This window comes from Microtus pennsylvanicus, chromosome 6 (genome assembly GCF_037038515.1).
Source record: "Microtus pennsylvanicus isolate mMicPen1 chromosome 6, mMicPen1.hap1, whole genome shotgun sequence".
Classification (NCBI taxonomy): domain Eukaryota; kingdom Metazoa; phylum Chordata; class Mammalia; order Rodentia; family Cricetidae; genus Microtus; species Microtus pennsylvanicus.
The window spans coordinates 88,252,726-88,270,366 of NC_134584.1; the positions used below are offsets into that span (position 1 = coordinate 88,252,726).

The 17,641-nt window shown below is 41.3% G+C and overlaps 1 protein-coding gene across 8 annotated transcripts in view; it reads left to right on the forward strand.

Moving 5' to 3' along the window:
• The window catches only part of Phkb (phosphorylase kinase regulatory subunit beta), a 174,183-nt gene that overhangs the window by 110,913 nt on the left and 45,629 nt on the right, over positions 1-17,641 (forward strand). For all 8 annotated transcript variants that reach the window (XM_075976785.1, XM_075976787.1, XM_075976790.1 and 5 more), the window contains 2 exons: positions 13,807-13,862; positions 14,334-14,427. In XM_075976785.1, coding sequence (XP_075832900.1) covers positions 13,807-13,862; positions 14,334-14,427 — 150 coding nt within the window. The remainder of the gene's footprint in view (positions 1-13,806; positions 13,863-14,333; positions 14,428-17,641) is intronic.

The following is a 17,641-nucleotide window of genomic DNA, read 5'->3' on the forward strand; positions in this document are numbered from 1 at the left end:
TGAGAGAAAATGTTATTTACAAATATGTAGATACGTGTAAATGTCATTTTGTGGTTAAATCTTTATTGGATAGTCATTTTATAATCATTAACATATATTTGATACTCAATTACTAGTCATTTTTATAAAGTACTTTAAATGTCTGTGTAATGCTTCCGCATTTGACTCTATAGCAAGCATATCAGTTTCTTTTTGTGTTTATGTGGCAAAGTAATAGACAAAAGCAGCTGAAGGAAGAAGCAGTCCATCTTGGCTCACAGTTTGAGGGTGCTGTCCATTGAAGAGGGAGATGTGGCAGCAAGACTGTCCTAGCTGTGGCGACATGTCAGGTGTCTGGTCACACTTTATTCATTTATGAAGATTAATTTCAATTTTCTCCGCTTTTGTTCTTATTTTGTCTTGGACTCCTCGCACCTGATGGTACTAAGCACACTCAGGCTGGATCTTCTCTCCCTAGTTAGCCCTCCTTGGAAACACCTGCAGCATGGTCGGGGTGTCTCCTGGGTGATTCCAAATCAGGCCAAGTTAGCATGAAGATTAACCATCATATTAGGTGACCCTTACCAGACAACTGTTGACCATTTCTACGCTACAAGTTGGTCCTAATAGGAACCAACCACAGTCTGATATTTATTGCTGTGAAAATAAATAAATTAATAATAAAATGCTGCTATAGCATGTAAAAACTATTGATGAGACGTGCTTTTCATCGGATGATTTCTGTTTACTCAATACTTCTCTATAAATAGAACATTTTATACTGTATAGCTCCTGAAAAAAGGAAAGAGATGATAAAACAATTTATGTGTATAGTTAAACAAATGAAAGCCTCTCTCAGTAAACTTCCCCACAATGTATTGTTGCAGACCTAGAATTGGAGATGGGGTTTTGGCTTCGTTTTTCTCTTCCTCTTTTTAAGTGCTTGAATAAGCCATTAAGCTGCTCATCTCTGTAACAGAAGGGGAATTATTTTTCTACTTTCATTAAGAAAATTCAAAATCATGTACAGAGTCTTAGGCTCATTGCCTATATCACAGCATAGGCGTTAGAGACTATTAAGACCTTGGGTAGAGCCTTTAACTTTTAAGTCATGAAACTGGCATGGAAATTGAAAGAAACATGGGGTCTCTCAGGTCACGGTAGCAGACACAGGGCTGGACTCTGGCGTGCTAATGTGGGGCCTTCTAGGCCGTGTTGGGAAATATGAATTTGACGTCATTGTCCCGCATTCTCATCTCCCTCATTACCCCTGTGATAAACCTCCTAAACGGCATGGTTTGCATGGCTGCTTCCTCACACCAGTAATAACAGTGTCTGTGTAGCGAGGGAGTAAATACTCACTGTCAACTTGTATACTATAAAACCAAGGTACTTTCTGGGTGTCTTTGTCATCTTCAGAACTGGAAAGCGTCCTGTTTACTTTTAGCTCTCTGCCCGTTACTTCCTATAAGTTGATAATATTTTTGTATTCCATGTTGTTGGTTTCTTGCAAATGATGCTTGAAGCTTTGACTTGATAAAGAATTGCAGTAATAGTGAGGAAGCTCCACCCTCATGAAGTAGAGAACATTATTCTTGTAGGGAATGTTAAACTTTGTTTATTGTTTTATCTGTAAGTTTTCTTACATCTCTGTGTGATTAAGATTGTACTCATACAAATGTGAACCATTGTTTTAATTCAGGCAGATTTTAAACTATGGTTTTAGTTACACTAAAATATTAGCTCTGCTTATTGATAGTTTTCATTTGGCTCAGATATGGCTTGTTTATTGTCCTTTCTCAGATTGCATTATCTTTGCATATTCTGTTCATAAATATTGAATTATAAATGCCCAAATTTAATGTGTAATAATATTGTTTGGAACCCAGAAGGCTGCATATTCATACAGTTCATATGATTTTCCTGTGATTTCATGAATCTTCATGAATTTTCAGCAAATATTTATATTTTATTTATTTTGGTTTTGGCTGTCATATTTCCCAGCCTTGTTCACAAAGGTCTTTCATTGTGGGAGCCTGTGACTATGTGTAAAGATGAGTTGTAAGGGACAATGGATGCTGCTCGTGACTCTTCCCATCATGTTGTGTGTTGGGGTCTGAAAGACTATGAAGTCCCCCCAAGGATATGAATTACGTGTTTCACAACATTAATACTTCTTCACCTTCTTAAGTTAAAATTATTAAAAGGGAAAGGTTGGCCTTTAAGTTCTCAGAAAGGTTTATAAAATAAAAGTCAAAGAGGACTACTAAATCCTAGTGTGCACTGAGGTCCTGCCTCTAGGATGTCTGCAGGGTTCTTTCAGTTCTCCGAATGCTGGGATTAACTTGCCCTTCTTTCATCCAACTTTACAGCTTTTTAAGCTACATACATTTCTTGCAAGAGGGCACATATACCATGGTGCTCATGTGGAACTTGGAGTACAATTTGTAGGCCTAGGTTCACAGTCCTTGCTCCACAAGGTTTCCTGTGGGTCCAACTGAGGTCATCAATTGGCAGTAAGTACCTCATTGGCCCTTCCCTCCATCTTTAACCTGTTCCATATGGAGTTTTTTCTTTATATATATAGTGGCAGGGTTCTTTATGTAGTCCTGGCTGTTCTGAAACTCACTCTGTAGACCAGGCTGGCCTCAAACTCACGGAGAGCCCCTGCTTCTGCCTCCCGAGTGCTGGGGTTTGACGTGTGTGTCATCATCCTTGTCTAGATACTCTTTTCTTGAGATTTCTAACTTTCTTCAGTTTACAGATTTATCTGATTCTGCAGATGTGTTTGAGTGTCTTCCCCTAAAAGCAAAATGTTCTCCAAACGCTTTTCCTACTTCACCTCTTGCACAAAATTCCTTCACCTCTTCTGCTTTGTTACAAGAAAACCCAACAGTTTTAACTCAGACACCAGAGAACTGGGCCAGTCACACACAGAGGAGAACACCCAGAGCAAGCCTGTCTGCTGTACTTGGTGCTTTTTGACCTTGTGCTTCTAAACCCTGGCTCTCTCGTTTGCCGTTAGGGATCTTCTTTCGTTGTAACTCACATGAAGTTCCTCGCACAAAACCCAAGAATGAAATGACTAGACTTTGAACTGGCGCTTCCAACTGCTGCCCCCTCCCATCCCCATTGACAGATGTTGGTCTTTCCTGTAGTTGTCCTATCGGTTTCTCAATATTTGCTCTTCCCTTCCATGTAATCACAGCTGTGAACAGCATGGGTTGGGCTCTCCAGCCTGGGCCCGTGTGGCTGCTTTGTTGTTGTTTCCGGGATGGAGGCAAGACCTTTAGTTCTGTCATTTAAGATAAGTATGTAGAACCATCAAGTGGCAGAAAGTGCTTTTGAAAGAGGTAAAAACTGTTTTAAAAAATGAGTTTTCTGTGTCAAGGTTGCTGGTATTCTCCTGTAAGGTATTTACGTCCCTGGAAGAAGCGTCAGCAAGCTTGGCCTGCTCTGTTCTTTCAGACACTGGAACTGCAGCTGAGATCCACAGATACTTTTTAAAATTCACTTTCTACTTTTAAATGAAATTGTAGAGAATCACTAATCTAATATATGAATAGATGGGCCCCTCAGGCTCTTTCTCCCTAGCTAGCTCTAATCTTAAGCCAGTTTTAGCCTTTTAATTATGCTTGACGCTGTGATTTCTGATACTCCTGTTCGACTTTCCTCTGGTTTCTATTGGGCACTCCAGGTTGTTGCCTTGGCTTTCCTGGGAATGTCAGATAGCCTTCATCATAGGCCGAGTGCGCCTCTTCGCTGTGTGGCCTGTTCCTTAGCTCCAGGGAGACAACACTGTGGAGTAGCATTCACTTTGGAATTGAGATGGACAAAGGGTCTGCTAGGTTTCTTCAGCTAATAAGGTTTGGCTGAAAACGGCACATAATGACAAAATGTCTAATGCTGGCAAGACCTCCTGCTGAGGGCTAATGAGCAGAGATGGGTGTCTGTAATCCCCCAGAGCAGAGGACAGGGCACTGCAAATGCTGTGCCCTGGAGACAAAACTGGCCTTGGATTTGACTTGCTTTTATTCTTCTTCCTCTCTCTCCTCACTTGTCTTTATTTCAGTAAAAGGCCATCCACAGAAGATTATTTTATGCAGCATAGGACATATTAAAAATGAAGTGAATTATATCAAAGCTCAGGGCAGTGTTGAAGAAAGAATTGCGAATTTTCCATACTATGTAGATTATTTAATAGAACTATTTTTTTATTTTTTTTGTTTTGTTTTTTTGAGAAAGGGTTTCTCTGTATCTTTGGAGCCTGTCCTGGAACTAGCTCTTATAGACCAGGCTGGCCTCGAACTCACAGAGATCCGCCTGCCTCTGCCTTCCAAGTGCTGGGATTAAAGACATGCACCACCACTGCCTGGCTCTGGTTTTTTATTTAATTGATAAGCGCTAAAAAAATGTATTCTCCCAAAAGCATATTTGTAAAACAATGTGTGTTTTACAGGCAGTTCTTCAGGTTATCTTTTTTTTTTTTTTTTTGATTTTTTGAGACAGGGTTTCTCTGTAGCTTTGGTGCCCGTCCCAGAACTAGCTCTTGTAGACCAGGCTGGCCTCGAACTCCTAGAGATCCGCCTGCCTCTCCTCCCGAGTGCTGGGATTAAAGGCGTGCGCCACCACCACCCGGCTCAGGTTATCTTTAAAACTATCTCAAGTGGCTGTTGGTGGGACTTGACCCCATTCCGCCTGTCTCCACCAATGTTACACTTCCCTGCGAGCACATAATGGTTAATTTTATGGGTCAGTATGTCTAGACCACAGACTGATCAGGATTTGAACAATTCTCCTCAGTTTTTTATGAGGTGTTTCTGAGTGGCATTAATATTTCAATTCAAACAAGAAGTAAACATGGTTGCCTCCCCTGTTGTAGCTCGACCACCCTCAACTGTTGAAGACCTCAATAGAATAAGTCCAACCTTCTACATAAGGGCAGGGTCCTCCCAGTGAAACTCCCTGGGACAGTGGCTATTTTCTTGCCTTTGGGCTTTTCCTAGGTATTGAGCCTTCAGCCTTTGGATTGGGGCTACCCCATCCCTTCAGGTTCACACTCGAACTGTAGATACTGCCTCCTGAGTTCGGCTGTCTCAGTAAGGGTTTCTATTGCTGTGATAAGCATCATGACTAAAAGCAACTTGAAAGGGAAAGCATTTACTTATACTTCCACATCGCAGTCCATCACTGAAGTCAGAGCAAGAACCTAGAGGCAGTATACTGATGCAGAGGACGTGGAGGAGTGCTGCTTACTGGATTGCTTCTCATGACTTGCTCTGCTTTCATCCTCAGGAGTGGCACCATCAGTAGTGACCTGGGCCCCCCCATATCATTAAGCAAGAAAATGCCTAGCAGATTTGACTATACGCCAATCTTACAGAGACATTTTCTCAGTTGAGAGCCTTTTTCCAAATCACCGTAGCTTGTGTCAAGTTGATGAAAAACCATCCAGTACAAGAGCTTACCACCAACCATGTGCCCCTTGGAATCTGTTCCATTTCATACTATGCAGGCTACCTCCTTACAGTGATTCTCTTTCCCCACTTCTGTCCCTTACCTTGCTCCTCTCCACGTGAGTGTGCATGTGTGAGTTCTGAATCTCTGGAGAACTGTTCAGTATAAAGTACAGTAGCCGCAGCACGTAGTCTGTGAAACAAATACTATGACAAAATGCCATGTTGACTTTAGCCCCTGATAATGACTTCAGCCAAGTTCCCTTCTACCAATGAGATGTGTGACTTTGTGGAAATTCCATAGCCTCTCTCTCAGTGCCAGTTTCCTCATTTTTAAAGCATTGTCATGATAATGTGCAACAGAGTGCTGAATTACACATGGCATGTAGCAGCTCTTGAAACACACTAGCATTCTCAACATGAACATTCTAAAAACAGAAGACAAAATAAGCAGAGAAATAACGAGATGCATCTTCTCAGAAGCTGCACTTTCTGCGAATAAATTGCTCCTGAACATCTGTGTATCATTCCACGCCATCATCTTATAAAAAGGAGCCACATTTCCTCCTCAAGGTTGGACCTACTGATCGCTTCTCATAATAGTTTTCTCGTGACTCACATAAACCAGTGGGTAGTAATGCCTTGAATGAGTTGGGTTGAGTGGTCAACTCTTAAAAGCAAAATTAACAGCTGATGCTGAATGGTTCTACTATGCAAGCACAACTGTTTCCCGAGATTTCAGTGCAGTAGGTTGACTTCTCTAAGTGGTTAAAAAGATGAGATAGTATTAATCAACTCTAAAATGGATTGCTAATCAAGGTGCGTATGAAGACATGTTCTGTGTTCTCTGTACTAACATGTGAAAAGGAATATGATCATTAAGTGGAAAAAGCACCAGAAGTACTCCATGTTTATATAGATCCCACCTGCTTTATAGCATGGGCTAACTCTAGAGTGCGCTATGAATAATCATTGCAAGTCTCTGTGAGATGATAATGAAGTAGGTGAGCAAAGATGCAATTATTAGACATTTACAGAAAACTTTCTATAATTTAAAGTTTTTGTTTCTTACGGGTGAATTGTCTTCTGAAAAGCATTAGATAAATGAAAGAACAGGAGAGAGAAAAGTCTGGGGACACACCCGCATTATGGCTTCTCTGAACACTCTTGAAACTTTTCTTACTGTTTATTTATAGTTCCCAGGTGCAGATCTTCTCTGCTACTACTTTGGCCTGATGTGAGTAATTTAAAAACTTAAATCTAGACAGATGTATGTGCAATGTTTTAATTATCATCTCAAATTTTAAGCAAGACGAATTGCAATTTTAATCTAAGTAGTACCCAGCTGATGGGCAAGGCATTCCATAAATGTTCTTCTGTCTACTTAAAAATGGTTAATATTATAAATTAATGTTAAATGTGTTTGTTATCAAGGTGGAAAATGTTAAAAACAAGATGCAGCCTGGTTTTATTTATAGATATGAAAATTTTTAATGAATATTTTCAACTATGGGTTAACATTAATTATCATGATTAACATGATTGTTTATAGAAATATATATACATTTAGTTACTATTATTTCCTATTGTTAAAAATAATCCTGTTTAATTTACAACCCCCCCCTTTTTTTGTTTGTTTGTTTGTTTGTTTTGCCACAGGGTTTCTCTGTAGCTTTGGGGCCTGTCCTGGAACTAGCTCTTGTAGACCAGGCTGGCCTTGAACTTACAGAGATCTGCCTGTCTCTGCCTCCTGAGTGCTGGGATTAAAGGCATACACCACCACCACCAGGCTTACAAACACTTTTTAAAGATTTATTTTTTAATTTATGTATGAGTGTTCTATCCACATGTACAGCTTTATGCCAGAAGAGGGCATTAGATCCCACTAGAGATGGTTGTGAGCCACCATGTGGGTGCTGGGAACTGAACTCAGGACCTCTAGAAGAGCAGCCAGTGCTCTTAACCTCTGAGCCATCTCTCCAGCCCCATATTTGCAAACATTTGCTGTGTGTGTTTAGGATCCATATATTGCAATCAGGAATACTAAACATGTTTTTATTCCAAGTCCCTAAATGAATACCAGGGTATCATGTTCATTCCTGTGTAAAAAAAGGGTCCTTCCAGTAGTCTATCATTATCTAGACTCATAAGCGTTCCATAAGCGGATAACCCTTCCACAAATGGCCTAAAGCAGTCTGTGATGAGTGCTCAGTATTGTTGGGGGAACCTGCTCTTGGCCTAAAGCAGTCTGTGATGAGCGCTCAGTATTGTTGTGGGAACCTGCTCTTGCTAGCAGAGATGGAAGAAGCACGAGCACTCGGATGTTTTGGAGTCGTAGTTAGAGTAGACTAAATCCTCGGCAGAGGATGTGGATAGACAGAGAAGAGAATTGCGTCCTAACATGAAGGACAGCAGGCAGTAGCTTGAGATGGGCAAGAGCGAACCAGGTTTTCTGTGAAGTGTTCTAATGTAGGCAGCGAGGAGAGCAGTGTTCTAATGAGACTATGGGGGGGGTAGAGAATCCATGTCCTGAACACGGCGTAGGGCTATCCATGCTCTTACCCATCATTCCTCTCTTCATTTGTCCAACAATTGGTTACCTCCTTCATGCAAATCACAAGGACAATAACTTGACCCTACAGTCCAGAAGACTGACAGAGGAAAACACCAGGGAAGCTGTCAGGGTGACTCTAAATAGTTTGGTTGGAAGCGTCACCTCAACTCCCTGACACCCCTTTATCCAAAAAGTCTGGAATGTTTGGTTGGGGGCTTCACCCCAGCTCCTGGCATCCATTTTGGAATGTTGGGTGGAAAGCTCCATTTCAAGCCTCCTCCCCTGAGAGTTGCCTCAATCCAAACTCCACCTCCGATAAAGCCCACCAACGGTGACCCCTCCCCAGGGAGGGTCAAGACAATTCCCAAGGGCTATTTAAACTGCCCCTCAGAGAACCAATACAGGGTCTCTCCTTTTCCCTCTCTGTGTTTTCTGGGGTGGTGGTGGGGATGCATTGGCATCCATTAAACCTGGACTTCTAATTCGATTTGATTTGGTCTGATTTGGGTTATTGTATAGTCAGAGAGGTTTATCAGGCCAAATATATATATATGCTGTAGAGTTAGTGGTCTTGGATTCCAGTGTTATAAATGTAGTATATGTAAATATAGTCATCATAATTAAGTACAATATATATTTTGTTTTAGGGTTTTTTTTCCAGCAATTGAGATTGAGTCTAGGATCACGTGTGTGCTGGGCAGGTGCTATATCCCCGGTTCTGAAGTAGACTTTTACTATTTCTGGTGAATAGCTAAGTTAGCAAACACTGATTGAGCTAAAAGTGACTTCAGGAGTCACATGAAAAACAATAGTATAAATATGATTTGTGTAGTAAATCAAGGGTTGTGAATATTTTACATGACGTCAGTTTTACTTTGAACCTCTCCATGTGTGGTAGACCTAATTACAGATAAACACTGAATTGAGAGACTCTCCTGAGCGCTCATTTATCATACGGTGATGGCACTGGGCAGAACAGTGAACACAAGGTAGCTTGATGTCCCTGCTCTCATGGAGTTACTTTCTGCTGACTGAATAACAATGAACTATGTAACACAGGTTCTGGAGCTGACAGGACCTTTAAGGTAGTCTGAAAGGTAGTAGACTAGCAAGAGAAGCTGGAGATTCCTGGGCAAAGCAGGTTAGGTGTAGAGGAAAGAGAAACCCTAAGAGGGAGGGATTATGGTTGGACCCATGTGGTAAGAAGTCATTCATTTAACAATGTGTTGGAAAACCATTCCAAGTAAGAGCAGCCACTGCGAAAGCCCTGTGATGGGGCAGAGAGAACCCAGTGTCCACACAGCATGGTGGGAAAGAAGAGAGAACCCAGTGTCCACACAGCATGGTGGGAAAGAAGAGAGAACCCAGTGTCCACACAGCATGGTGGGAAAGAAGAGAGAACCCAGTGTCCACACAGCATGGTGGGAAAGAAGAGAGAACCCAGTGTCCACACAGCATGGTGGGAAAGAAGAGAGAACCCAGTGTCCACACAGCATGGTGGGAAAGAAGAGAGAACCCAGTGTCCACACAGCATGGTGGGAAAGAAGAGAGAACCCAGTGTCCACACAGCATGGTGGGAAAGAAGAGAGAACCAGCTGGGCGGGAGCTAGAGCAGGAAGGCCCTTAAAGCAGCTTGGTTCTTGACCTACAAGTGACAGGAAACCATTGGAGAGTTTGGATGATATGCATGTAGGGATGGGGTGGGATGCCAATTATGAATGGTGGATTTATACTTTCTAAATCCCTGTCTGTAGGAGGGAGGCACTGAGAGGAAGTTAAGATGGGCTAGATAGACCAGTTAGGTGACCATGTGCAGGATCCTGGCGTCTTTGAGTAGGATTCTAGTGACAGTGCAGATGGGGGGCTGTGACGTTTTTAGGGATGTGGGGGAAGGGGCAGGCAGAGCGAGTGGACTTATTTTTGTGAGTTAGCAACACATCAGACAGGCGTACAGCACACTCCAATGGTGTAAGAAACAGGCTAGACTGGTTTGAATCCCAGCCTTGCCACTTGCTGAATTTAATTTTGTTCTACAAATGTTGTTGGTTTTGTGGTGCTGGGATCAAACACAGGGATCTCATTCATTCACGACAAGTACTCTGCCTCTGAACTACATCCCAAGCCCATAAGTTCTTAAAACTCTCCATGCCTGAGCTTTCTCATCAGTAAATGGAGCCATTGTAATAACATATCGAATAGTGGCATTTCCATGAGTAATTTAGTATAACTTCTTGATACTTCATGTGTGCTGATCATTTTTTTTAGTTATTATTGAAAAGACAGAAAAAGAATTAACCTTTTTTTTAACAGAACAAGAATTTATAATGTGAGCTTCATATAAGTAAAGAATCCTTTGTTGGAAATTAACACATCTGTTTTTGTCAGGTGAAGTTTAAGGTTCCTGTTAGATGACCCAGATCATGACTGAAGGTGGGAAGATGGGATTCTATGAGATTGATTTCTTCAGTCTCCAAATCTGCCCTCTCTGTGGTCCTGTAGCAAGTGAATGGTTACTTGCTGCCTGACTCTGGATTCTAGTGTTGATGGTCACTAGTTTTGCGCTCTTGGATGTGAGCTGGCTAAGGCTTCTGGGCTTTCTTTTGCTCATCTTTAAGGTAGGAACAGTTTGTTAAGCACTTAAATGGCTCTTATACACAAAGTGGTATTCTAAGTATTAGCTGATGTCATTTTTCACTCCAGAAAACCGCTGTAGAAATTGGACTTAAAGGGTAAAGTATCAAAAATGACTCGGAGGCACTGAGAGACAGTGACCAATTAAATAGTTGTAATAAAAATCTATTTGGAATGAGGGTCGGGTTAATGAAGAGTCAAGTTTTAAAACTCACTTTAGAAAAAACCTAGAGGAAAATGTCCATAAAACAAGTAAGCTGTGAGAACTGGAACTAAAAAGCAAGTTGAAAACTAGACATCACAGAAAGACCTGCTCAGAGATAATAATTTGAAGCTTCCGAGTGAATGAGGCCTGTGGAGAATGGACAGAATGGAATGAGTGCTCACACATTCCCAAGGACCTCAGTATGTGGGTCCTGCGTCCCTGGAGGCGGAGCAGAGGGAGACCTGCACAGGCAAGGCACAGAAGGGTTTGTTCAAGTTCGAGCAGAGAAAGATGAAAAGTGTCTCGGTCTGCTCAGCTCCTGAAGCAGAACACCATGACCCGGGCAACTTTTAAAGGACATCTCACAGTGCTGGAAGCTGCAGGTCTCACGTCCCTGAACTGGCAGACTCGCTGTCCAGTGTGGGCCCACTTTTTGGTTAAAGTCCTACGTCAGGGTTAAAATTTCAGCATCTGAATTTAAAGAGTAAATAAGACAGACATTCATACTTTTTTGAGATATTTTGAACTTCTTTAGGGAGGAACTAGTCTTTTTTTTTTTTTGGACTATTAATTTTTTTTTTAATTGAGAAAAAGAAAAAAAAGTTTCCGCCTCCTCCCAGCCTCCCATTTCCCTCCCCCTCCTCCCACCCTTCTCCCCTCCCCCTCCTCCCACCCTTCTCCCCTCCCCCCACTCCTCTCTCCCTCCCTCTCCAGTCCAAAGAGCAGTCAGGGTTCCCTGCCCTGTGTAAAGTCCAAGGTCCTCCCCCCTCCGTCCGTGTCTAGGAAGGTGAACATCCAAACTGGCTAGGAATGGCAGATCTACATGTCTTAGAATGGTGGATCCAGGGTGACATAGATTTTTAACTCATCAGAGAGGGTCAGCTGTCCCATGGTGGGTGTAAAAATAGCTGAGCACGGCTACAGCAGCAGTGCCCTTTCAGTGAGTGTTTCCTCTGTCAGATATGTGAAGCGCTTTGTTCTCCCCGAAAGACAGTTCTCTGAAGTAACGACAAATCTTCTGCAGAAGCAAAAAAATTAGAAACCACCCAAGTGTCTACTAAAGTAAGCATTCCTTAAGTAAAGCGTGGTCTGTCTGTGTGATGTAATATGCTCTGGAGATCGTTTTCCTAACAAGGTAGCTCTACCATAATAAAATGCGACGAAAGATTTCATGTTATCATAGACATATGTCACAGCTTGCAGTTCTCCATGTCTCTCAGTGGACTGAGCTCCTCAAGGAGGGACACAGCTAGATTTAGCTGAAATATGGTCTAACGTGGAGCCTTGTGTATCAATACATGCTTGGTCAAGTGAGGAAGTGGAGGCATGATGGGAAAGGGAGAGTGGGGGTTACACAGGGCTGGCCAGAGGGGAAGGGGAGAGAGAAGAACTTTAGACATTGAAAATACTCTATTATTAGAGAAAATACCACTCAGAAGGTACTAATTGCCTTCTGATAAGAAAGTTGTCAGAGCAAATTTGCAATCTTTAGAAAGCAATTGGTTTTTAAAAATGGGAAAGATGGTTCTGACTCTGACAGTGAAAGGCATGGAGTGGCGGTGGGACCACCCCTGTTGAATGCTTCCGGTGTGTGGAGTGGGCAGAGGGGGTGGTGCTGGCGGTGCAGAGCCGAGCTGCATCTGGTAGATGACTGTGAATCAGAACTCTGTGTGCAATGAGCCTAACGAGGTACTTACTCATGGTGATTCAAGGTATAATGGCTGTTTAACTCTGAACACAGTCAAGTGGCGACAATGTCACCCTAACCCACCTGTGATTCAGAAAGAAGAGAGCAGCTGATCAGTGAGGACTGGAAGGGCTTCGTTGTGATGTCTGTATTAGAGTGTATGTTTTGACTTACTGTTTACTAAGAAACCCATAAACATCTTTGTCCTGGAAACAAAGTCATTAATAGGTCTCATTGACTTAATGGCTTTATTTGTTATTTGAAATCTTGATGAGACTCTGAATTATTAACTTTTCTCATTGTTTTGAGAAACAGTCATTTGCAAGGTCTTATCAGTTTATAACCTTGTAAGATGTGTTTGATTTTGTTGGGTTGCTAAGTCATATTTCTCTTCTTCATTTACTTAAATCATATGACAGTCTGTCTGTAATGTCACTTTCATGATGGTTCTGGGAATTCTCCTATTGATTTTATGATGTTTACTGCTAATAGAAGTATTCCACTGTTTCTTGTCTGCCTTCCCACAGAAACTTACGGTAAATCAAAGGTTCTATAGCATACTATTGGGACTGCTGGATTTGTTACTGGAAAATAGTTATAGTTGATCAGTACTTTCAGAGCACCTAATATAGATAATTTATGCAGGCTTGAAGTTGGGTTCATTTTAGCATATATGTTAATTATATATGTATGATATATATCATAGTGACTCTTTCCACAAGAGTAGCAAATATCCAATACTAACAGCTAATATTTAATGACCTAATGCTAATTATGTAGACAAATATGTAGGAACAAAATATTAGGAAAAAAGGCAATTTGATATATATAAAGTGCCAAAGGAAAATTAGCTAAGAGAAAGGGAATAAGCTTATATGTGGTTAAGATGTCAAATGAGCAGTTTTAACTCACAGTCATTTTTTATGGGGAGCACATAAATTGAGCTTTTTATTTTTAGTTCCTCCTCTTCCCTTCAGAGTTAAATGATGGAAAATTACTCTCCATCCCCAAACCACTCTTATGCATCATTCAAAAAAGCCCTGACAAGCTAGCCTCTCTAGAACTGGTGAGATTTATGACTTTCCCTCCTGGCGTTCTGTTACTCTGTCCACACCATCAAATTGATCAGTAGGTAGTGATGGGCAAGAAAAGGAAGGCAGCGCTTAGACCCAGCTGGTGTCCGTCACTTTCATGAGCTGCTTGGAGATCGTTAATATTGGGCTCGATTCTCACTATAGCTGGTCATGATCAAATCTTTCTCAATGTTTCTCCTTCCTCTTTTTGTGCCCTGCAGGGTCCACTGGAAAATGACTTGGTGGTTCATGTAGCCCTTGTAGCAGAAAGCCAACGGTATGAGACGCAGCTGTATGGTGCAGTCTTCTGTGGGAAGGGGTGGGGATGGTTGTTTCTGTTTATCGTGTTGAGAATGGCGATGGAAATAAACCTCGGTAGTTTCAAGTACATCATCAGTGTGACCTTAAGTGTCGTACAACATACTTTTCATGTTTAACTTACGGTAAATCATAAACGTAAATGTGGATATGAGAAATTAGTGCCCACACATTACAGAGATTACCAAAAATCATTTCCTATCTTTCTGACTGCTCCCCAAAGCTCCTGATACTTTGGGGGAAGAAGCCATCAAGCCCTTCGGATTCTAGTGTGCATGGTGTATTTCAGATAATAACAAATTTATCATATGTTTCAAGTCAGCATTGTCTGTTCCCTTCTACCCCCTTCATTCCCATTTCCCGAACTAGAAATGTAATGTCTAAAAACAGCGTCCTCCATCTCTACCTCATCTCTCTGTTCTCTATTCAGCCTTCAAGTTTTCCTCAATACGTATGGTATTCAAACTCAAACTCCCCAGCAGGTGGAACCTATTCAGATCTGGCCTCAGCAGGAACTGGTAAAAGTAAGTAATTCTGTGTCTTCCTCCTTGCACAGAGGTATTGGAACAGAACTGCTGGACTTAATTCAAAGGCAAGATGCATAGTTAAATTTAAAATCTGAGAGGTCACCATCTTAAAGTTGGCAATTAAGTTAACAAGTCCACTTTTTTATATTTTAAGTTAAAAAGCAAAATGAATGAAATCTTTCATTGTGTGTGTTTGTACATTATATTCATGGGTCTTGATTTCTTCCCTTGTTAAAATCAATTACTAGACTTGAGTAAGCACTTTAAATGACAGCCCAATCTCAATTTTAGTTGGCATATGTGAAATCATCAGTTATAGTTTTATTTTATTTTCATGTTACCGTAAAAACTTCAATTTAATTTTTTTTTTAATAATCACTGCCCTCTGCCCTTGCTTTTTCCAAGCTTTACTTTTTGGAAGGTGAGATCATTCTTAGATGTTGGGTTTGTTGACTCTAAAGAAATTTAATGGCAATAACTGGCTATGACATAGTTAGATGCCTATTTGGAGTGAGATTAAAAGTTGGCTTTGAGAACTAGTCTTGTTGGATCCAGGGGGGTCGCGCAAAGATGGGGACAGACCAGCAAAGACTAATAAACCAGAAGCAAACTTTATTCCAGAAACTATAATCCAGAATAAAATAAAAAAAAAATCTTCATAGGCACAAAAAGCTTATCAGCTAGCTGAGCCAGAGATGGATTTTGTAAGGCTGTGGCAAAGGCCTGTTTCTGAACCCCCCTTTTTATAGTAGGAGCACCAAGCATTAGGTCTGAACAAAGGAATTTTTACAATCTCAAGGTAAAACTCAGATACAGATTGCCTTACTTTACAATCTCCATTAACAGTTTTTCAGTTAAACTAGTATTTGTACTTAATCTGTTGTCTTTCTTGGTACTTTCAGGTAGTGTTTACTGAAGCCCTGTGCTCCCCCCTTTGATGCTGCCAGTTTCACATAGCAGGGATAATGCAGAGGTCATATATCTATTTCCTAAAAGTTGACTCAGCTCATATCCATAGGCTAGCTCTCAGTTTGCAGAGAGATGCTTCGGCCTTGTTAACAGAGCTATGGGTTGTAAACCAGAGTAACCCATGTCAATCCTCAAGCTGCTGAGAAAGCTGCTGACAGTCTGCTCTCGTTCTCCTAGACTTATAACTTTATATTTCTTTATTTCTACATTCCTGTCTCTGGAATCTACATTTTTCTATTTTTATTCTAGGACCCTTCAGCCTGAAGACGGGTGCCGAGGTGCCTGTGTTTGTAGGTTCTCTTGCTTGTGGAATATAGGAAATTATCAACCCCAATAGTTACTTATAAACACATTTTATTTAATAATTGGTTTCAAAGGTCCAGAAACAAGCTACCCACTGCTTGACAGAGTGTTTACAACAATACCTCTCCAGGAATCAAGGTTACGTTGACATAAATGATAGAAGTCATAGCCTTGACCGTTGCTGAAGAATGAAGGCTGAAAGTGAGGTGTGTGTTATTCAGGAAAATGCAGGGGCCCATAATCCGTGGTCATCAGACTTGGCTTGCCAATAAGACAGCACAAACGAAAACCTGGTTTCGAGGCACCAAGAGCACTACCTCATTCTTCTTTAAAACGCACAGGGCTCTTGAGGATAAGAGCACTACCCCAGGGCTTGATTAGCTTCCATGACCACATCAGGCAAGGAAAGACTGAGTCCTCGAAGCTGTCTTCTGACCTTCACACACTGCTATGGCACGTGTGTACCCACACAATAAATAATTTAAACGTGTTCTTTTTTTACATTTGCATCCCTTTTCTTTCCCATCTTCTCAATACACCGTAGAAAAACAAAGTTAGTCTGGGCAGAGACACGCCTTTAATCCTAGCACTCAGGATTCAGAGACAGGCAGATCTCTGTGAGTTCGAGGCCAGCCTGGTATACAGAGCTAGTTCCAGGACAGGCTCCAAAGCCACAGAGAAACCCTGTCTCGAAAAACCAAAAACAAAACAAACAACAAATAAAAGAGGATAAAGTTAAAAAATATAAGGATTCTTAAAGTAGATAACACTTAAAATAAAATCACACCTAAGTAGAAATGATGGAGTTGTGTGTTTTGTTATTGTTGTTTGTTTTTTGCTCTTGTTGTTTCGTTTTGTTTTATGATAAAAGAAACAAGGAAATGGGGAGCTGCAAGGAGAAACGGGAACACAAAATGGGAGGAAAGGATGCCAGAGCCCAAAGGATCACATAGTACTGCTGGCTGTGTCAGCCGAGATGCTTCCTGGTCTCTTCCTGGCAGTGCTAGAGAATAGGAAGGAAGGTTAGTCCTTGGGAAGTATGGCCTTGAAGCAAAGGAATCCAAAGCTCGTCCTTCAGGTCTAATTGATATGAGCACATTTTTAATGGTAGATAGGTAGGGTTTTTTTTTAACCAGATGACATGTGATTTATATGTAAAAAGACAGTCAGTATAGATAAAAAGCAAAATCACTTGAATATAGCTTTTATCCACTCATCAGCAAACTGCTAGAATATGCAAAGCACTGAGTGTGACTTAAATGACCTCTGAGTCTAGTAGTATGTATGACAGTTCACTGTGATAGCAGCTATAGTTAGGTATTTGTACAAAGTGCTATAGGATCACAGAGCAATAGAAAACATTCTATTGCACAGTATCTGAAGCATGTCCTGATTTGCATTTTATCGTTTTAAAATGATGTTAGCAAGTGATTTATGCTATGGTGGTGAGATAGGACGTAAGACAAACTTGTGACCAACAAAGCTTCCCTGTGCTTGTGTCAAGATGGAAGAGGATTTGTTGGTTGTGGCTCCAACCTGTTTTCCTAACTAGCTGCTATGTGGGGCTTCCTCCCCTAAGATATGTTGTTTAGTATGTGTGTGCGTGTGTCCGTTTAAGTCTGTCTTTTAAAAGAAAAAAAATCTTACTAATTTTAGTTGGGTGCACATAATCTAATGGCAATCACTGCTCCTTTTCCTCTGAGAAGCTGCACCCTGTTTCAGCACTCAGAAGAGGGCGTAAGGACAGACAACTGGGAGCAGGGCTTTGCCTCGTGTGGTTAAAACTTGGAATGTGCCTGGTGAGATATCCGTCATGGTGATCTGGATACAGTGCAAAGTCTGAAGCATGGCTGTGTTTTTGGGTGGTTGTGCTCCTCCATGTGTTTCAGCACACTAGGTATAGGGGTATATATACCCAGGGACAGCATTACCAGGCACC